Source organism: Alnus glutinosa, chromosome 10, assembly GCF_958979055.1.
Source record: "Alnus glutinosa chromosome 10, dhAlnGlut1.1, whole genome shotgun sequence".
NCBI lineage: Eukaryota > Viridiplantae > Streptophyta > Magnoliopsida > Fagales > Betulaceae > Alnus > Alnus glutinosa.
In genome coordinates this window covers 20,907,118-20,928,920 of record NC_084895.1, presented here as the reverse complement: position 1 = coordinate 20,928,920, position 21,803 = coordinate 20,907,118, and the positions used below count along the sequence as shown (strand labels likewise).

The 21,803-nt window shown below is 34.1% G+C and overlaps 2 protein-coding genes across 2 annotated transcripts; one reads left to right on the top strand and one right to left on the bottom strand.

The window, feature by feature from the left end:
• Positions 1-3,986, top strand: LOC133880185 (actin-related protein 2/3 complex subunit 5A). Its single transcript, XM_062319081.1, has 4 exons — positions 1-194; positions 319-391; positions 647-747; positions 3,622-3,986. Exons 1-4 carry the CDS (start codon positions 97-99, stop codon positions 3,755-3,757), a joined length of 408 nt encoding a protein of 135 aa, XP_062175065.1. The 5' UTR covers positions 1-96; the 3' UTR covers positions 3,758-3,986.
• Positions 3,987-7,868: 3,882 nt separating this feature from the next.
• LOC133880648 (homeobox-leucine zipper protein HAT3) lies at positions 7,869-10,537 on the bottom strand. Its single transcript, XM_062319628.1, has 4 exons — positions 10,082-10,537; positions 9,346-9,650; positions 9,028-9,107; positions 7,869-8,538 (listed from the first exon to the last, which is right to left on the bottom strand). Exons 1-4 carry the CDS (start codon positions 10,263-10,265, stop codon positions 8,178-8,180), a joined length of 930 nt encoding a protein of 309 aa, XP_062175612.1. The 5' UTR covers positions 10,266-10,537; the 3' UTR covers positions 7,869-8,177.
• Positions 10,538-21,803: the final 11,266 nt, after the last annotated feature.

Here is a 21,803-nt window from a genome sequence, read left to right as displayed (position 1 = left end):
TGACCTCGTGAATCAGACCGGTGATGAATCACTTTCTCGCGAAAATATTTTCTCATTGCTTGGCCTGCTGACAAAAATCCCTGAGAGAGAGCGAGAATGGCAGCAACAGGGGGATTTGTGGAAACAGACAATGCGGAGGCCATAATCACCAGAATCGAGCACAAGTCTCGAAAGATCGAGAGCCTACTCAAACAGTAACAATTCTCATCCAACTTTTTTGCTTAATTTGCCGTAAAACCCTCTAATTTCTTCGATTCTACACTGTAATCCCCCCGGGAAAAAAAATGAATTTGAATTTTTTTTCCCTGGTCCGTACAGGCTTAAACCAGTCGAAGCTCTGAAAACTGCCCTCGAAGGCTCGCCTCCAATGACCCGAGACGAACGTTGCAAGGTTTTGCTCTGACTCGCTTTATCTCTAAATTAGGTTTTTCTTTCTTTCTTTTATTATTATTATTATTATTATTTTTTTTTTTTTGTGTTTTTTACCCTGTTCGGTTCCCGAGAAAATCGTAACAATTTGGGTTATTTTGCCTACATTTTCTTGGCAATTAAACGCGAGATATTATCGTTGTTGTGTTTTATGTTTTAGTTGATGTAGTTTGTTGTGAAAATGAGGAGAGTTTGATGTGATCTAGGGGTTATGCAGTCGGCGAATTGGATAGTGGTGCATAGAGCTCTAATGGCTATAAAGGACGTGGATGGAATGCTTTCTTCTTTGGATCCTGAGTACTATGATATTCTCATGAAGTGAGTCCTCAAACAGTAATTTACTTTCTTTGTCACTAACATGTGAATTTTGTCCAAAATTGCTTTTCAAATTTTTTGTGTGCTTTTTGTTGTATGAGTTGTCTCTCAAATTCTTTTGTCAAGTGGAATCATACATTTTAAGCATACTGATTATGTTAGATTAGGACTTTTTAGGAGTTGGAATTTATGTTAGATTCATTTCCTTCATTTTTCCACATAGCCCTTGAGAAGTATGTAAAGTTCTTCATTTTCCTTTTACTTGGCCCGACTTTCCCTAGTGTTTTTTATGCATTTGGAAAATCAACTCAAAAGAATACCATAATATAGTGGAATGTAGGTAATAAATGTGTATATAGTGTAACAGAACTTTGAACTGTCCTAGATTGTCCCTTGTGTTGATGAGTTGACTAAATGAAAAATATCAATTTTAAATGAAGTGATTATAATATACTTGGAGGATAGGTATCTAAATGGTATCTGGTGTGACATATAAAACTTAACAAAACAAGCATTATACAGAAAATAAATAAATAAAAATAAAAATTGCTATCTGATTAGATAAATTTGTCCTGGTATGTTACTACTGCATTATATCTTTTAAAGTCAATTCTGTAGCTATAAAAGGCCTAAATACTCGTATACTTTTGAGTGACAAATTTGAGAGTTCACTTCCAGTTGAACTAGTGAACTTTGAAAACCCAGGTATGACGCAGGACAGATTTGAGAAAGCTGTCTATGTGTGCCTGTGGTGGGCTTCAGGATAGGAAATGTTATGATGAGGAAAAGACATCAGGTTTGTGAATTGAATTAGGGTGTGGAAAGATTGTATCTTGGTGGTTATGAAGTTGCAAGAATTGAGAACTAGGGCGCAGGATATTCTGGAGAGCAGCTAAAGATAGTTCTTTAGAGCTAGATTGCGGGGTTGTTTGATGACTATGACTATTGCTTAGGGAGACTGTTTGATGGCTATCGAATTTGAATCTGATACGGTTTAGATCCATCTTTCTGGCATTTTCCCTGCATGAGATTTTCTTTCTATTATTTACCAATCCTGTTCTCTGAATCTAACTTTCTGCCTGTACGAGAGTTATATTAACCTTCATTAGACTTGTTCTGGACTGCCTCAACAAACTATTTTATGAAAGTTGTCCTCAAAGAAGCATCTCAGATTTATACCTGAAAGTTTTCTTCTTTCTTTATCTCTGATTTAGTTCCCCTTGGGACATTGGAAATCTTCTTATTTGATTGCTTTAGCTTGCTTTTAATTTTGTTGAGAATTATTCAAGTATCCATCCATCTGCTATGGTTTATACCCGAAGTGAGAATGATTTAATCAGCATTTAGTCAAATGTAAATGTTAGGCAACAAAAAAGGAAGACCATCACCAATAAACGTTACCTCACCTTTAGAGGGATTAATTTGTATGCATTAAAGTATGTAAAAACACTTTAAACAACTCATGTTGGATAACTTAGGCTCCGTTTGGTTTTGCAGTTTCAAAACATGCGATTTAAAAAATAGCAATTTCAAAATATGCGATTTGAAAACATGATTTTTAAAATCGTAGTTGAGCATTTGGAAAATCGTAGTTTGGCCTTTAACATCGCAATTTGGCATGTGTTTTTAAAAATGCACCTTCTTGCTGGGATTTGAAAACATAGAATTATTCACATTTTCAAACCGCAATTTTTTTAAAATGCACTTCCAAACAAAACACTTTTTGCATTTTGTTTAAAAACCATTTTTGGCTTGCGAAATTGTATGGCAAAATGGACTATTAGAATTAGATTCATCATGTCATCTCCTGAATGAAAGGTGATGGGATTACCTGGTTTATCTGTAACTGCCATTTCCACCTTTGCAAGACTTTTGGTCTTAATCTCTTCCTGGCATTATATTTAGGCATTCAGTAATCGAGATAGACAAGAATTGGGTCTGGGGATCCTTGATGGAAATAGGGCTACTAAGCATAAGTATTGAGGAATAGACAGAATACGACATGCATTCAGATACTACTCTTAAAGTTCCATCCTGTGGAGAATTTTGCCTAGACATCATTGTTGATGTCGCAAGCTTACAACTTGTCCATGACTATTTATTAATATGCATGACACGAAACTCGTCTCCATGTACTATTATTGTTTTGGCATTTGCATTTCACACCATGCTTTTTTGGGATCAGTTTCTGTTGTGACATAAACAGTTGCATTCATTGGAAATTAAGTTTGGCTCCTTAGAATTAAATCGATGGTATTAGAAGATGAGAAATGCTATTTTGTATTCCATTGTCCTTTTTTGCTGATGTGGCAATTCAGCATTTTTTTTTAAATAAAATAAAATTAGTTTGATCTAAAGGTGGATTGACAATGCCACGTAGTGGAGAAGGAGAAGGAGAAGGAGAAGGAGAAGGAGAAGGAAAAACCAAATAGCATATCTCTTAGAAGATATACTAGAGGCTGCAAAAGTGAAAACGAGTAATGAAGGCCATTATTTGCAACATTTTAATTACTTTTTGATATTTTTATAAGATTTTTAATATGCAATGGTGGTAGGTTGGTTGATCTTACGTAAAATCTCAAATGAGTAGGAAAAGAAAAATCTCACAATCGCGTGAAGAAATTAATCCTTTATTTCTCTAACTCACTTCTGGTACTACTAAATAATTTTAATGTATGGATTCAGCTATGCATATAGGCATTAGACCCTTTTTATGTATGGATTTTCGTACATTTCTTTACTATAAATTGCTAGAGTTTTTACCATAAATCAAAAAGGTTAATTTTGACTGTTATTTCTTTTCTTTTTTCTTTTTTCCATTGTCCTTAAATATGTTTGGCAAATTTTATCAAATTGAGATTGTGGTATTGGTGGCAGGTACTTGTACAGAGGGTTGTCTACTGGAGATCGCCCCACATGCGATCAGTGCCTTCGGATCCATGAAAAGCTGACAGAGATAGCTGGTTTGGGATGCATACTACGTTCCCTTGCTGACACACTGAATACGGTATAATTTCGCCCACACCTTCCATCAGAAAAGACAACATCTTGATTCGAATTTGTTTCCTATCATTTGTTGTTATCCTCTCACACATTTATGTCAAAGTGCAGCTCATAATGCTCTCTGTCCTTCATTGTAAGAACATTGAAAATTTGTGTGTAGAATAATTCTTCTATCTTTGTGACACATCAATTTTTCGTTTGTTTTTATTTTATATGATGTGTCCTCACTGTCCTGGCTTTTTTCTAATTCTCTTGTCTTTTTGTTTTTCTTTTAGGGTTAAAAGACTTTTTTGCCCCCTAAGGTTTAAAGACTATTTTTTGTCCCTATAGTTTATTTCGTATAGTAGATAGTACTTCATTTATGGCTAAAGACGAAGATGGTACCTCTGTTCAACTTCCGTCCAAAAATTGACAGAAGTCCACGTCAACACCTTTAAGAAGGTGACACGTGTGACGTGTCCTATGTCTAATTAATTTTTTTATTATTTTGAAGTTGGACAGAGGTACCATCTACGATACAAAATAAACCACATGAAGCAAAAAATAAAATCTTTAAACCACGTGGGGTCAGACATATTTAACCCTTTCTTTTATGTCTTTGCAACTTTGATTCTCGTGTTTTTTTGGTTGCTTCGGTTTCCATAAATTTACAACATAACGGTGTGAATTGAGATCCGGTGCAAAATACTAAGATTGGATGCAATACTTTTTATTTGGATCGTTAATTTAAAATGAGTAGCTCATATCATGCATCACGTTAAAAAGAAGAATAGTTTCCGTAAATTTACAACATAACGGTGTGAATTGAGATCCGGTGCAAAATACTAAAATTGGATGCAATACTTTTTATTTGGATCGTTAATTTAAAATGAGTAGCTCATATCATGCATCACGTTAAAAAGAAGAATAGTTTTCATAAATTTACAACATAACGGTGTGAATTGAGATTCGGTGTAAAATACTAAGATTGGATGCAATACTTTTTATTTGGATCGTTAATTTAAAATGAGTAGGTCATATCATGCAGCATGATAAAAAGAAGAATAAAAAAATGAATTAAGTAGGACGCTTGTCCTACTTTTAAGGATAGTTTGATTATTTGTTCAACAAAATTATGGAGAATTACAGTTTTAATCCATATCCCAATGCTCATGAAATGAAATGAAGAATTTAACTCTAAGGTAGGTATGCTAATTTTTGCATATTTAATATTTATGAAAATGATTAATGACACTTCAAATTTCAAATTTCCACTGAAAAAAGTAACTATATAAAGTTTATTGTCAAAGAAGATTATTTTTGACTCAAAAAGTATATTTATCAATGTTCAAGGGTATTTTGTCATTTAGAAAACTATGCCTAATGGTCTAGTCAATAACTTTATAGTGCTATTAATGCTCCGTTTGTTTCGGTGTAAAATGATTTCTGGAAAACAATTTCGGCATTTTTCGGTGTTTGGTAGGGGCGAAAATAATGGTCAACGAAAATCATTTTCGGTTTGACCGTAAAAGCTTCTTTAATTTTCGGAAAACGATTTACAATTTTTAAAACCGTAAATCGTTTTCCGAAATGAAACTCTTCGTCCTTACATGCATGTTTGATATCTGATCGTCAGAATTTAACAATTATCGGTCGTCGGAATTCGGTCGATGTCGGAGTCCGACAACATCCGGTCGTCGGAATCTAGTCGGCGTCGGAGTCCGAGAACATCCGGTCGCCGGAATCATGCCGGCGCCGGAATCAGGTCACCGGAATTTGTGCCGGCGCCGGAATCCGGCCACGGGATGACCAAATTCCGGCCGGATCTGGACTGATCCGGCTATTGATCCAGCCGGATCTGGCCAAAACGGCTAGAATCCTGCTGGATATGACCGGATCCGGAAGATTCCGGCCGGCTCTGGCCAAAATGGCTGGGATCCGGCCGGATATGACCGGATCCGGCCATTTATCAGGCCTGATCCGGAAGATTCCGGCCGGAATCCGGCCATTTTGGCCGGATCCGGTCAAACTTTTCACCGGAATCCGGCGATGGCGACCGGACATTGCCGGATTCCAGCGACATTTGCCAAACTCTAATTTTTGCATTTCGTAATTTTTTCGTGCGAACCAAACACCGAAAAATATTTTCAAGAAAATCATTTTTTCTGAAAATAATTTCGTCGAAATCATTTTATGACGGAAATCATTTTACGTCAAAACAAACGGAGCATAAATGAGAACATATAAGATTATTTTAAACTATTAAAGTATATTTTCTAAATTACGGGATAAATCAAAATTCAAATTTATATTTGCACAATAAAAAGAATAAATTACTTATTTAGTCCCTAGGGTTTGAAGTTGTACCAAATTGAAGATCCATGAAGTAAGTTATATGTCTAAAATGGTCCATGTTTTTACCGTTTGATAAAAAAAGGTTAGATGTACATGTGAATTTACATAACAATCAGACATTGGTTGACATGTAGTATAGCTGATAACTCATTATGTTGTAAATGACTTTCTTTTTTTCTTTTTTTAAAGTGATTGATATGAAAAACTGTTGAAAACACGTTATTTCAGACGGTGATATGAGTAATAAATAGATGTCAAGAGTAACATTAGTCATCAATTAATACCATCTCTAGTCATAGAAATTGTGCTCAAAAGTTCGATGAGGCTTATAATGGCAAAACAACTTTTAAGAGTTTGCCTTGCAAAAATTGCCATTGCAATTAAGAACTTCTTTGAAATGACTATAAATTAATTAGAGTTAATGTTATTGACTTGAATAGATGAATGTTGAAGTTGCAATATTATGCGAGAGGGATTATTGGTGAATAATACACGAGTAATATATATTCATAATATCCTTTTATTTCGAAAGGCAATAGATAATGTTCTTTTTGTTACCTATTGACATAAATAATCACATTTTTAAATAAACAACTAGTCAACATATCAAAGAGATTATGTGAAAAGTTATTCCTTCATTTTTGATATAGAATATTTGGAAAATGAATCGTCGCCACTTTGAGGATTACAAGACGATTGTGCTTTCTCTAAAACCTACTTTCTTGAGATCCTTCTTGTCTAATTTTTTAGGCCTTACAAACTTTTTAGATTTTTTACACATTTAACTTGGTTGTCTCTCTTGTATACATTTTATGTACGAGGGTTGTGCCAACTTTGCTTTTCAAGAAAATTATTATAAAAAACACTTAAATATAATTGTGACAAAAAAAAAAAAAAAAAATGATGCATTACATACAAATGATCCGTTTTGATTTACGGTTTCAAAACGTAAGATTTGAAAACATAATTTTTTTAAAACACTATTAAGCGTTTGGCAAAATCGTAATTTGACTTTTAAACTCGTATATTGCTTGTGATTTGAAAATGCAGATTTTTCTACATTTTCAAATTACAATTTTTATAAACACTCTTAAACAATACATTTTCCGTAAGCACTTTTAACCTTGCAAAATCACAGGGTCATAAGGGCTATAAGATGGGCCTATAACTCTCTATCCCCATTAAATAAATTGGACTTTTTTAGATGGGTGATATTGTCCAACTTTTGGTAGCCATTGGTAGTGGTTATCGGAACAGTTAGATTCTGTTTGTCACTAATTCATGCTTAAGGAATTAGCATAAAGTAGTCAATCCCCAAAATTCAATAGCTCAGAAAAAAGAGAAAAATATATATAAAAAAAAAAAATTCACCATATTCTATTGTTGTTGGCGTTGACAAGGAGCCGGAATCAAATTATCTAATCAACCCTAATTGACAACCATTTACACACAATACGCCATCCATCAATTTGTCAACAAAACTTATGTCAAAGATGTCCATTTTCCTTTCCCACATAATTCTACTCGAGTAATATTATTTAATAAATTGTTACATGACTTTCATATAACAGTAAAAACCAACCTTTAATAATATATGAATTTATTAAAATAATTTTTTAAAAATAACATTTATCTCTTCCATTTCGTAAATTACTCTTAAATTTTGTACTTTAAAAAAAAAAAAAAACCAAATTTTTTCTTCAAATTTGAATCCATGTTTGTTGACCCACTTATTTAATTAAAATACTTGTTATTTGTAAATGATCATGATCATGGGGCAAAGAAAGTAATCAAAAGAGACTTTAGATTCTCTTTATTATCGTTCAAGTCATCCTACTTGCCTTCCCTTTTTCTTGTCCAATGCTTACAACCTTTTTTTTTTCTCTATCTAGACTTGACTTCATATCCAACTCTATCTAAGACTCGACTCAACAAACAGATGTCCCCAAACCCTAATTGACTTCTAAATTTATCTCCTAACACTCATTATCATGCCCCCCTCAACAATTTTCCTCGCTTCCACACACATTATATCCCATTTCATTTCATCCTACCGACCACAATGCCCTTGCATGGACTCGTTAGCTTTACCACAATTACGATCGCGGAGCAGGGGCATCGAACGGTCGATGATGGATCGGTAACGTCGCCCACGGGTTGATGGGTACGGGACGTTGGACGTTGGGGCCCATTGGGTGGCGGATTGGGCCGGTCGGAGCAACAGCGGAAGAAGTAGCGGCAGAGGACGAGGAGGACGACGATGAGACGGCCACACGCTCACATGAAGGGCACATGGTGAGCGTGGTGGGAGGGTTCATGTGCATGTAAAGCTGTGGCGAGAGCTTCAGTGCCCTAAGCTCCTGCACCTCCTTCTGCAGCCGCCTGTTCTCCTCTGTTAGATTCTCACAACACCTCTTCAAGTACTCACAATCCACCTCCGTTTGCTTCAACTTGGTCCTGCATCAATTTGACAAAATCCATAAAAAAAAACTCGTTACGTCATGAAAAACCGGATCGAAATATATCGTATATCTCCTATACAACTGTCATACAACTATAACAACGTGAAATCGACATCTCGATTGCATAACAATCGTACAACAGTCTACTAAATAGCATTACTCTTTGACGCGTTACCCTTTAGGTTAAGTTATAGGCCAGCCGGGGTAACGCACCTAGAGAGAGATGAATCCAAATCCACCATTAATTCTGTGGGGGGAGTTATTCATTGCTTCCAACCAACAGAACTTGTGAAAGTAAGCGCAGTTATGTTACAAAATTTGGACGCATCCCATTGAATGCTCACACATGGAACTTGTGAAAGTAAGCGCAGTTATGTTACAAAAAACACTCGCTTCTTTCAGGTAAAAAAGACCATAACATCCCTTTTATGCCCTTGTAGTAAATACCAACAATACCCCTGATTCAGTAGAGAAATTATCTCACCTTGCCCTCCTGTTCTGGAACCACACCTCCACTTGTCTCGGGCTCAGGTTCAGCTGCTTTGCCAATGCCAGCTTTTGCTTCTGAAAAAACACGTCCACCACCACAAACCCATTTTCAGATTTTACCCTTATCTCACCATTAAATAACCAAATTGCCACCCCCATGACTCACAAAAATAAAATTAATATTTAAAAATTAATCTACGCTGCCACGTCATCCGATTCAATCGTGCATAATCCAATTTCAGCAAAAATAAACCCACATGCAGGCATAAAAACACCCTTTGTGTGACACAAAATTAACAATAATGCCACTCACCGGATTGAGAGTATTGTGCTCCTTGAAGGTCTCCTCCAGAACCAGAGACTGCTCCTTTGAAAGCCGGAGCTTCTTCCGGCACGTGTCGCCGCCGGCCCCGTCTTCGTCATCGCTGCCGCGAGAGCATGACGCCCTCTCGGCGTCGTTCTCGTCGCCGTTTGGATCTCTCTCGCTCCTCTTTCCGCTTAAGCTCGAAACCGTGCTGTTGGGTGAAGAGACCCCATTTTCATCCTCGCAATCCGCCATCGACGGCAACCGGTTCACGTCCACTCCTCCCAGCAACGGCCTCGTATCTGGGTTTCGATCTGTAAAAAACGTGTTTGTTTCCACGTGAGTTTCGAATAAATCTTTCCGATCAAGTTTACGTGGAAAGGGGTTGCCCATGAGAATGGCAGTATTGTATTCAAATACATGATAATGATCATATTGGAAAACGTTTGTTTGGAGTTGTAGTGTTGTAGAATCCATACTTTTTGTTTAATTTTTTTGCAAAAAATTTATCCAATAATTTTGAACATTTCATTCCCATACAAAACAAAGGCCTATATTGCAATGGATATGTAGAAGATGATAAGAGAACGGATCTGAAAGCTGAAATCTTGAAACATTTTGGCAGAGACAGTCTCATCTGAAAGACTGTAGCATATTAACAACATAGAAATCAATCTTGAAATCTCTCAGATTCTCAACTTTGAAAAGGAAAAACATCTCATAAGAGCAAAAACAGAAAGCTTACCAGGAAACTGAAACATCTCATTCCAAGGAGTACTCCTCTTGTCAAGATTTTGCACCATCTGTGAAGGCTGCGGCCTGTGAATGGGATTCATATTCAGAGAAGTCTGAAGATTCCCACCACATCCCGAGCCCAAGCTCAATCCCAGACCCAGCCCCAGCCCCAACCCATCATCTTTCTCACCCATGTCTCCCTCCAAGAAAAAAAAACAAAAACAAAAACAAAAACAAAACCCACCAAGCTTCTCTGTTTTCTCTTTCAAATATCTGGGATTTTTGTTCTGATTCCCAGCGTTTGGATTCAGAGAAAGCAAAACGGAAAAGAAGGCTAGAAAATGACTCAAGCTTTGGCAGTTGTGGTGTCACCAGAGCTTTTTCTTTCTGCAGTACAGTGGAAAGGATGGATGGGACTATATATAGATAGAGAGAGAGAGAGAGAGAGAGAGAGAGATTTAATGATGACTTCTGTCAGAGAGGCTATTGGCTCAATCATGATATAATTGGCTTTGCTCTGCTCTTGGCTTGCTGGCTTTGACACAATCCCGGTTCAACTTTCTAGACCATGATTAAACCCCTAAATTAACCGCGGTTAAAAATAGCTTTTTTCGTAACCGAGAGTTCCTTTTATTGTCGAGCCTTTTTTTTTTTTCACCACGGTTAAACGTCGTGTCTGGGGTTTTTATTACCAATCCTGTCTCTAAAGCGGCTTTCTCGGTCGTTGACCGTTGACTAGGAAGACCAAACGGGCTTCCTTCGCAACCACGTAAGATCACGCGCGTTATCCCACGCACGCGCTGTTAAAAAGGAAAATCAAATCATGATCTCATCATCATGATGGCGGAGATTCATGTGTGTTGCATCCCATCATCATTCACGTGGGACCCATGTCGTGGCCTTTTGTCCAGCATGCCAGCATCAAATCAAAACGAAGCGGAACCGGAGTGTCATTCAAAGGGGTGTGGGGTCCGCGGATTTTTTTTTGATCGGCGCGTGGTGATTGGAACGCGAGTGGGGTTGGGGGTGGGGGTTTGGTGGGGTCCGGTCAGAGAAGAAAACGATTAGGGGGTTACCTGTGAAGGGAACATGCAAATCGTACTCGCTTTTCAACTTTAAATTCCCCATAAATACACATTTGGCATTTAATTTTGCTCTGTTTACCGAGACCGGAAACAAACTTAATTTATGAGTCAAAAATTCAAAATAAACGTTTGTTGGGGGGCAGTAACAGATCATTGTTGCTCCTATTTTCTTCTTTAATTGCAATACCAGAGGAAAATTATGATAGTAATTAGCACCCAAAAAAAAAAAAAAAAAAATGTGAAGTAGTCAGGTGATTTTCTTGATTTATTTTCTTAGACTGTGTTTGGCACTTTAATTTTGTAATGTACAAAATGTATTGTTTGAGAATGATTTTTTTTTAAAAAAAAAAAGAAAAAATTATGATTTAAAAACATATTTTTCAAATAGCAAACAAGAGTATATGTGTTTTTAAAAATGCATAATTTTAAAAGCTATACTGTGATTTTAGAGATCAAACTACGATTTTAACTAACATTTAACTGCATTTAAAAAAAAAAAATCACACATTTTAGAATCGTTATTTTTAAATCATACGTTTTCAAATCGCAAACTCAAACAAACCATTAAAAGTGACAAATAACTCTTTAGTATATGCTTGTGTAACAAATAACCTATTTCGCACAAATTTTAACTATTTTTTAACATTGTCATTAGGAAATTATAAATTTACCTTTAAAAAAAAAAGTTTGGGTTAGTGTTGTCGGCAACTCCAATGGCCATAGGGATGGTCGCTTGCCCGGCCAATCCAAACCCTTTTTTTTTATATATAATTTTTTAAAATAAAATTATAATTTTGTAATGATCTTATCGGAAGAATATACGAATTTGTATAAAAGGGAGTTATTTGTTATTTGTAACATTTGAAAACTCCAAAAACTTCATATAACAATCTAACAATTCTTCCTATTATTTTTTTATATATATATATATATTTAATTAAAAGAAAAATAAGAAGTTTCTAATGAGAAGATTGTAGTCACAAATGAAGTTAGAGTCCACGAATAAAACAATTTAAACAATTGAAAGACAATGGTGTTGGGTGACGAGACCAACCCAAAAAGACTTCCACGCAATCACATACACATAACACAATGACAAAATCCACGGCAATGCTAAATCTCTATAGGCTAGATTTGTCATTTGCTTGGTTTTTAAGCAATTTAAAGCCATTCTTGAATAATAATAATAAATAAATAAATACCAAAATACTATATGAAAGTAACAGAAATATCAGCTCTGAAAATGCTATGTTTTCCAGTACAAGTGGTTGGAGACACACCAACCAATAAGACAGAAGAAAATGTCGTGTGTCTTCGATTAGTACATATGTGGACATGATAGAATTCCTCCTTTCAATTTTTGTCTAGCTCAAGGAATTCAAAATTGTAAATACATGGTTATTTTGCCCTTCGCGTGCCATTTATTGTCGGTCGGTGCGTGGTAATTACGCATCGGTGAGCGACCTGCAAACAGACGAACAGTGTATTGAATCTTTTATTTTTGTCTTGTTTGTTTATTTTGATGTTTTTGAGTTAATCTATGCAGCCTGCCATGTAAGATTTTACAACATAACTTTTTATGGAGGAGAGAAGTGTTAAAAATATTAATTAAATAATTAAATGAATCAAAAATTTAAAAAAAAAAAAAAAAAAGGAGAAGAAAGAAAGTAGACTAACTTTTTAACTACCAAGCAATTTGTAATATTCTCCAAAACTTTTATTTGAAATAATATTTTTTAAACTACTAAAAAATTGTAATGTTCCCTTTTTTTCTTTGGATTTTTTATGTCATTTGTTAAACAGAAATGATACATATAACATTTTTTTTAAATTATTTTGGAAAGATATTAATTTAATTACTAACTCTTAAAAATAATTTATTATAAATTGCATAACAATTCAAGGGTAAGTATGATTTTTGAAAAAGATATAAATAATGGGTACCTTACAATATATATACGTAGAATAACCCTTTAAATTGAGTTGACATATATTGTCGTATTAGAAATGAAATGATTGACTGAATTTATTTGCGCACATATATATATATATATATATATATATATATATATATATATATATTGTATAACAAGATATATTGGGAAGACTTATGTACATAGATCTCATATAAATAATATGTTTTATTTTATAAACCATCGTATTGTGTAAAATTATTATTATTATTATTTTTAACAGAATGTAAAAATCATTTTTAAAGAGGATTGGGGTCGGAAATATTTGTTGATATCAAGTTGATTTGACGTAACGAATCAGAACTTTACACAACACTAAAGGTGTTCTTCCTCTTCCCCACCCACCAAATCTTTCACAAATCTCGTAGCGTGATTGTCACGTGGAGAACCTCGGGACTTTTGGACAAATAAAGTCCCACCAAGTAATCATTATTGACTCACTCGCTCTTTCCCATCTTATGCTGCACTTACGTTACGTGATTATCATTTTTTTTATTTTAAACAAAATAAAAAACAAAAATTATTGGTCGTGTGAGGCCTAAAACCCACCACCACACATGCACACCAAATGATAAATCTCAAGTCCTTAACATGAGGTAACTTAAACCGACACTCCAATTTTATTGGCAATTGAGGACGTAAACGACGTTACAAATTTTCGTAATATTATTTCTCCTTTGTAACCTCTTCAAAATTATGTAGTTTTATTTATTTAACTTTGAAATTATTTAGTTGATAACTGACTGGGGTAATTACTGATATACTTATCTAAGTAAAAAGCATGCAGAAAACAGAAATTATGGTATGTTTGGTAACCACCCTCCTCATCTCTTCCCTTATTTTGATTTTTTCTTAAAAAAAAAAAAAAAAATTAGCTTCAAAACTTCTTTTTTTTTCAACTTTTTATATCACATTAATCATTGTTTTATTACTATTTAAATAAATAAATAAAAATCTACTACAAAACAATTTTTTTTTTTTCATTTTTCCATATAATTTTTTTTTTACTATATATATCACATTAATCACTTTTTAATATTACTTAAAAAAAAAAAAAAAAAAAAAACCTCAAACAATCTTTACTAAACACACCCATAATATAAGACTTTTAACATTAAACATTTAATACATAAACTCAGCCTCCAAACATACATTATTATAGCAATTAAGTATAGGGTTGTTTTTTGCTGTTTTTTATTTTCTCTTCAAAGTTTGCATCTGTGATGCTTAAATGTTACTGGACTATTTGTAGGCTTAGGTGCTAGATCTGCCCTCTTTTATTTGTTGATTGTGCTTAAATGTAAAGAGTGGCTCATTGTCATCCCTGTAATGATTATGTATTGTTTAGGTTGATGTTCAATTCAGATTTATCTGGCTTATGATGTAGGAGGTCTTGAACCTCTTGTATTTGTCATTGCACTGGGGCTTTTTTCAGTAATATAATATAGCACATGCTATTTGTTCAAAAAAAAAAAAAAAAAAAACTATTAACTACTCAAACTGACAATACGAGTCATTTGCTTGATACAAATCTTTACCCCAACGAATTTCTCACTTTACCACCTCGCAACCTGCTAAGCCATAAACAACGAGGTGTTTGACAGAGAAGAAAAGAAATTGCATAAGTCCATGACTTATTAAATAAATATTTTCAATAATTTTGGAATTATAAATGTGGGTTTTCACAAAAATGATGTGTATTGCATTCATTGTTACACCTAATGAAAGGTAGTTTATTTTAAATAATTAACAAGGCATAACTCTGACGCTGTCTCGAGTGATCTGTAATACAACACCAGTCTTCCGGATATTGTACGTATACCGTTATTTACTAGCAGCCTGACCGAGTTCGACATCAGGTGGCCTACGCTATTAGCAAAGTCATAACTGTTACTCCCATTCAAACATAGTGCGCTGGTTACAAAACAACCATTAGATCCAATGCTCATCATAACATAATTGTAATTCCTTGTGATCATAGGGTCAAGCCCGTATAGTAAGCTCATGGTCATCTTACCGCACGGTTTAACGCCTCAGTGAATTAACTAACTAGTAGTTAACTTCATAGTTCGCTTCTCAATATCATTTCATAAGAAATAGACCACATGCATCTCATCCTCTCTAAAGAGAGTCTGCAGCGGAAGACTTTCACTTATAACTTAAAGATATCAATTAAAATCCTCACTCACAATATATATGAACAGCCAGAGCAAGATTAAAGGATCATAACATAAATAACCACATCTCCATAAGTACAATCAAAAGACTAGTCATCAAAGTATAATATAATATTTCAAAACTAAATTTACGAGTCATAACATAACATCAATTTTAAAGCCTACACTTAAGAAGATAAAGAATAAAAAAAATCTCGATCATGTCACGGCAGGTATCACCACTGTCGCTCCACATTTGAGGCTAACCACATCAGATCCTGCTCTTCAAAGATGATATTGAGCACACTCTCCAAAAGTACCAAATGCCTATTGGGAACCGTCATATAAAACTATATATAAAACAACACATGTTTCATATATGAAAAAAATACAAGTGTAAGTTCACGACTTAATGAGTAATAATACACAATGTGCGTAAGTTATCGGGTGAACTCAGATGTTTAAAATATAAATCACATATAACAATGCAAAGTTACAATTTATCATTTGATAATGTCATTATGGATGCAATATAGATATAATATATGCTGAAATAAGAGGATCATGTTATAGTTCAACTCCATTTAGTCTACCCAAGATATTAACCCATTCCCGGCAGACAACACCAGTACCTAAGATATCGTATGTATACCGCCATATACTAGCAACCCAATCGAGTCTGACCTCTAGTAGCACACGTTACTAGCAAAGCTTTAACTGTGACCCTCATTCGTAAATGGTGTGTCAATCACAAAACAATAATTGAATCAAAAGCTCATCAGAACATAATCATAAATCTCTCTGATCATAGGGTTAATCTGTATAAATAGTAAGCCCCATGACCATTATCCTGTACATACCAATGTACCATATCATACGATGCAATTTAATATTTATTATCTTTTACATGCATGTTTTATAAACTTATCATTTTGAATGTTTTGTTCATGGCTCATTTTCACAAAATAAATAAATTTCGCACCAATGGAAAGAACTAGCAATGAATAAAAAAAAAAACAAAAAAAGAAGCTAGCATATTAATAAAGCAAATTGTTTTGCTGTTAATATTGTCCTCGTAGATTCTATGATTGTCCTCGTATAGTAGTTAATTAATTAATTTGCAAATTGTCCTAGTGGTAGGACATATGTGTGTGTGCATCTACCACAAGTGGGGCATGGAGCTTAGCACGATGATTCGAGAATAAGGGAATTGGTCGGCATATGATTAGATCCCCCCACGTGTGTGCCTAGCTGTCCCACGTGTTCTCCTCCAATCATGGGATCCCACCTCGTGTCCGTACGAGGCTCTCCCCCCACGTGTGAGAGATTCTTTTTTTTTCTCTCTAATTGCACGTGTGAGAGATTCAAACATGCACTTCTCTTCCTATTACGGATATATATATATATATATATACAGCTCAACATATCCTTGTAGTCTCCCACTTTCAAAGCTTTAAATCGACAATATCATGGGACTCTACGAACCAGATCCTAACAATAACAGACACAAATTAACATTCAAAAATATATATATATATATATATATATATTATAACATTGCTTTTCCCCTGAACAAAAGAAAAGATGAGCATCCAAATTTTATGAACTTAATTTCATAATAATTAATGGAGTTTCTAATTATAATAATAGTATAATTAGAAAAAGAAAACGGTTACACATTCATCTCTTTTGTGGGTATTACAGATTTACGGGTGAATTTGTCAACTTCTTTTTTTCTTTTTTTTTTTTTACAGAAATTGACAAGAGATAGAGATCAAACATTTCTCTTATAAAAAGATAGCTGTTACACATCTTTTGACCATCTCTTTTACAAATTCACAATTGAATATATGGGACCCACACATCCTACAAATTCAACAGCGAATTTGTCCATTTTCTGTATGAAGATGGATAAGAGGTGGAAACCAAACATTTATTTTTAGAAAAAAAAAAAAAGAAGAAGAAGTTACACATCCATCTTTTACTTATTTCTTGTCAATCTCTTTTGCAATCCACTAGTTTATATGAGGAGAAATGTTTTGTTTTAGGGAAAACTTCAATTTATCCCCATGAAGTTGTCACCAATTTGCAATTCTATCACCAATGTTTCAATTTTATTAATTGCACACCATTAAATTTCAGAAATTTTTAATTTAAGGAATCCGTCCAAATCAATCGTCTGACTTAACGAAATTCGGCTTATGTGCCGTTCACGTGCTTGTTAGGGATGAAAATGGACGAGAATGCCGTCTACAAAACTGCACCGTGTTGTGAAACACCAAAACCAAAATTTTTGGGAAACAAAACGGCAGCGTTTTGATACAAAACGTCATGCCCTAAAACAAAGACAGCCTCGTCGGGGAAGACGACGTCAATTGGTTGGCGGCGAGCGGGTCGTCCTTGACGGAGATGGATTGCGCAGCGGATGCTAGCGCGGAGGCCTCCTAGCGTCGGCCGAAATTGACGGTACTTTGTTTCGTCGATTTCGGCCGAGTCGTTTAATGACACAGAATTGTCGCTGGAGGCCAAGGTGGTTGAGCTAGGGTGAAGTTGTGTCCCCGACGACAGGAGGCTGCTACGTTGGCATCTGTCAAGGCCGTCTTCCTCGACGAGATCTAGGTTTTGTTTTAGGGCCCGTCTTCAAAACGGTGCAATTTTGAAGCTTGGAGGAGGTCACTTTGGAGTTTGGCCGACTCCAGAAGGCCTCCGCGCTGGCATCCACTGCGCAGTCCATCTCCGTCATAGATGACATGCACGTTGCCAGTCCATCTCCGTCGAGGTCGTCTTCCCCGACGAGGCCGTCTTTGTTTTAGGGCCTGTCTTAAAAACCGGTGCCGTTTTGAAGCTTGAAGAAGACTTACAAAACCACACCATTTTTAAGAGGGCAATTTTGGTTTCCATGTCCAAAATAGTGCCATTTTGAAGAGGGCAATTTTATCAAAAAGGGCACGTACGCGGCATATAGGCCGAGTTTCGTTAAGTCAGACGGTTGATTTGGACGGATTTCCTAAATTGAAAATTTCTGAAACTTAATGGGGTACAATTAACAAAATTGAAACATTGGTGGTAGAAATGCAAATCGGTGACAACTTCATGGGAAAAATTAAAATTTTCCCTTTGTTTTATTATTTTAGACATCATCTTTTGTCAATTTTTATACAAAAAGTGTGCAAATTTACCATTTAATCTATTAAACTATATGTGATTCCCACATATTCAACAAAAAATTTGCAAAAAAGAAAAAAAAAAATGTAGAAGAATGACACCAAACACGTATTAAAGCAAATCTCTTCTACGTTGATGTGACATTTATTACGGCAGTTTTTAAAATATAATCTATTATATGACTGTTAAGGGGACACTTATTTTCGTAAAATATTTATTGTGATGATGGTGTGCGAGAGAATCACAAGGAAACAGGTGTTTATCTCGAGCAAAATGGTTTAAATTTTCGTGTTGCCTCAGCAGATGGATGTAGAAAAATTCATGAGACATATTTATTGTGATTTATTCAAAAGTAAAGAGAACAAGAGATAATGACGTTGGTACTTGGTCGATCATATATATATATATATATGCTGTCTTTTTCCTTTTGTTTGGTTGTTTTGTTATCATAATTAATTTCTATATTGTTGTCACTTAATTCCGGGATCAATATTTAGTTAAGTTAAAGGAAAGTTCACTTATTCTCCAAATTATTGGATTTTTTTGTTAACTCAAACAACTAATAAGTACTGAAATGTTTAAGTTTTTTAAAAATACAAATATATCCTTTATAAACAAATTAAAATTTTAAAAAAAATCCAAAAAAGTAAAAAAAAGTAAAAAAAGAACAAAAATAAAATAAAATGAGGGTTGATGACCCACTGGGCAACCATGGGTCACATTTGGATTAGTGTTTTTTATTTTATAAAATGGTGTATTTTGGTTATTTTTGTTCATTTAATTAGAATTTAACAGAAAATATTAACGGAATGAGAAATTAAAAGAGGCTGTACAGCATTCACCTACATTTCAAATTTATTGTTACTTATTTTTTTCTTAAGTTAAAGTAATTTTATATCTTCATAAGTTATATACTTCTTCCTTTTCTTCTTCTTCTTCTTTTTTTCCTTTTTATTTTTTATAAAGGTAAAAAATGAGAGTAATTCTAAACGTCGTTGATCAAAATTTAAAACATTAAAAAATTCCCATCTTTAATTTCTCCTATACCATGCCTACTTTATCCTTTGTAGAGTCAGAACACCATCATATATTATATCTTTTCATAATCATATCACAAATGTTTCATTTAAAGTTTCCCCTAATATATATATATATATATATATCTCAAGCTTTTTGCTTTTCCAAACACACTCCATGAAGATTCTCTATATTTTATGGCTTGAGATGGTAGAGGACAGCCAAAAGTGAAACTGCATATGGATCTTGCTGTCTTTGCATCCATGGGTGTCATTAAAACAGGCGACAAAGCTTTGAAGACTCGTTTCAATAAATAAAATTCTCTGAAATTTTGCTAGAATATAATGGATTTTATCTCACAATTAATTAATTTTTTTTTTAGTTTTTTTGTGTAGCTTTTTGTTATTTTAGATTTTTTTAAATAATTTTTTTAGTTTTTTTTTTTTAAAAAAAAATTAATAATTTTATGAAATGTATTTTTGTCATTAGGAGGAATATTGACATTTTTTGGTAGTTTATGGAGAAAATTGACACAATTAGTAGTTTGAGGGGGTATTGATAATAAAGTGGTAGTTTGAAAGAATTATTTGTATTTTTTTCCAAAGAAATATTTAAACGTTCTTCTCCTGTTCTTCTCTTATAGATTTTTTTTCTTAAAAAAAAAAAAATTGTATGAGAGAAGATCGAAGAAGAAGAAAAGGATAAATAGCAATTCTCATGACTAAAACATCTTATTTTCAACAAATATTTAGGAAAAGGTAAAGTTTCTTGTAAATTATGAAGAAAGTTCTTCCAACTCACTTTAATAAATTGAAATTTATCGTTGAAGCATGTGATTCTCACAAGTAAGTGAGAATAACATACTTTAAGAATAGAGAAATGTTTGGTTTCATTCTATGTGACCACGTGTAGGTTTTACAAATTCAATAATAAATTTACAAAAAAAAAATAAAAAATACAATAAAATAACATCAAACACATCTTTTAAAAATATATGTCATATACTCTATTAATTTTATTAAAAATGTATATAAAAATCACGTGCTTTAAAAACAAATATTAATTTATTAAATTTAATATGCTGAGCTGAAAAAAAAAAAATTCAACCCAATTTAGAGTTTATCCATAGAGAAATAATGATTAAACCTGCATAAGTAATCTAAGTCCGAGCTATTGAAATCATTTTTCATAAATTTTTCTCTTGTCTATTTGTATTTATTTATTTTTCTTGGGTATAATATTTTTCACTTATTTATGCTTATTATTATATAATTATCCTCTTTAGTATACAAATGTAAAGTACAGCAAAACACACGCTGTGCCTCACGTGCGGTCAAAGATGTACACGATTTTTGGTCAAACCAATCTCTAATCATTTGGCTCAAAGTCTCATCCCAATTGTCACTTCCCCGTTCCCACAATAGTCTTGGGAAGCAGAACAGCGAGACGCACTCCGCACCGTCCGATCAAGTCCCACGATCTCATCCCTTGATTTTTTTTTTCCTTTTGGCGACATGCACGCACGTGCATGTGGACTATATATAATTATATATACCACAAATGATATGCTGGTGATTGCACGTGTGGAGGCATAACTCAAAGAATCTTTACAGCTTTTGCTTGGTAAACGTGTGCATGCGACATGCGGGTCCCACAGCCCTTGCTTTGGACATGATTGCACGTGCGGGATGTTTTTCTTTTTGGGGTCATGTCACATGTTAGCGATTTCCCTTTTTCGAGTGGGGGGATCTGGCTTCTGTTTGGTTCTCGAGAAAATTAAGCTAGTCTTGGTCAAATGAGGATACGTGTTTGTAATTATGTCCGCGTTTGTGACACGTCTCATGTAGTGGATTATTTGTTTCATTTTTTATTTAATATTTAGCATATCAACGGTCTGATAGATTATTTTAAACAGATTCGAAACCGACTCACTCAGAAAAAAAAAAAAAAAAAAAAGTTCAATTCGAATAGAGGGGTAAAGAAACAATATTAGAAGTACGAGGATAACATTGTTGTTGATGAAAATCAATTTGCATTCGTTGCAATTAGCTGTCAGAATTGTATGTTATGCATGCTTATATGCATAGATTCTACTAATATGTCTTGTTGTGTAAATATTGTGCATAAATCATTTTTCAATACAAATAGATATAAAGGGATTGTGAGATTTACTTATTCTAAGCAGCATGAAGTCTGAGGTTCGAGACATGTTATATGTACGTTACTTTTTTAAATCAGCTATTGAATTTATAGGACTCACATGAAATCCTTGTGGGTCATACAAATCAATGGTTGATTTAGAAAAGTAATGTACAAAAGATGTACAAGTGATATGC

Excerpts from the sequence above, each read along its gene's own strand:
- LOC133880185 (XM_062319081.1), top strand. The coding sequence starts at position 97 with ATGGCAGCAACAGGGGGATTTGTGGAAACAGACAATGCGGAGGCCATA. Across the intron at positions 392-646 it reads CCCGAGACGAACGTTGCAAG|TCGGCGAATTGGATAGTGGT; the intron begins GTTTTGCTCTGA and ends GGGGTTATGCAG. Across the intron at positions 748-3,621 it reads TACTATGATATTCTCATGAA|GTACTTGTACAGAGGGTTGT; the intron begins GTGAGTCCTCAA and ends TATTGGTGGCAG.
- LOC133880648 (XM_062319628.1), bottom strand. The coding sequence starts at position 10,265 with ATGGGTGAGAAAGATGATGGGTTGGGGCTGGGGCTGGGTCTGGGATTG. Across the intron at positions 9,651-10,081 it reads TGAGATGTTTCAGTTTCCTG|ATCGAAACCCAGATACGAGG; the intron begins GTAAGCTTTCTG and ends CGTTTTTTACAG. Across the intron at positions 9,108-9,345 it reads AGCACAATACTCTCAATCCG|AAGCAAAAGCTGGCATTGGC; the intron begins GTGAGTGGCATT and ends GTGTTTTTTCAG.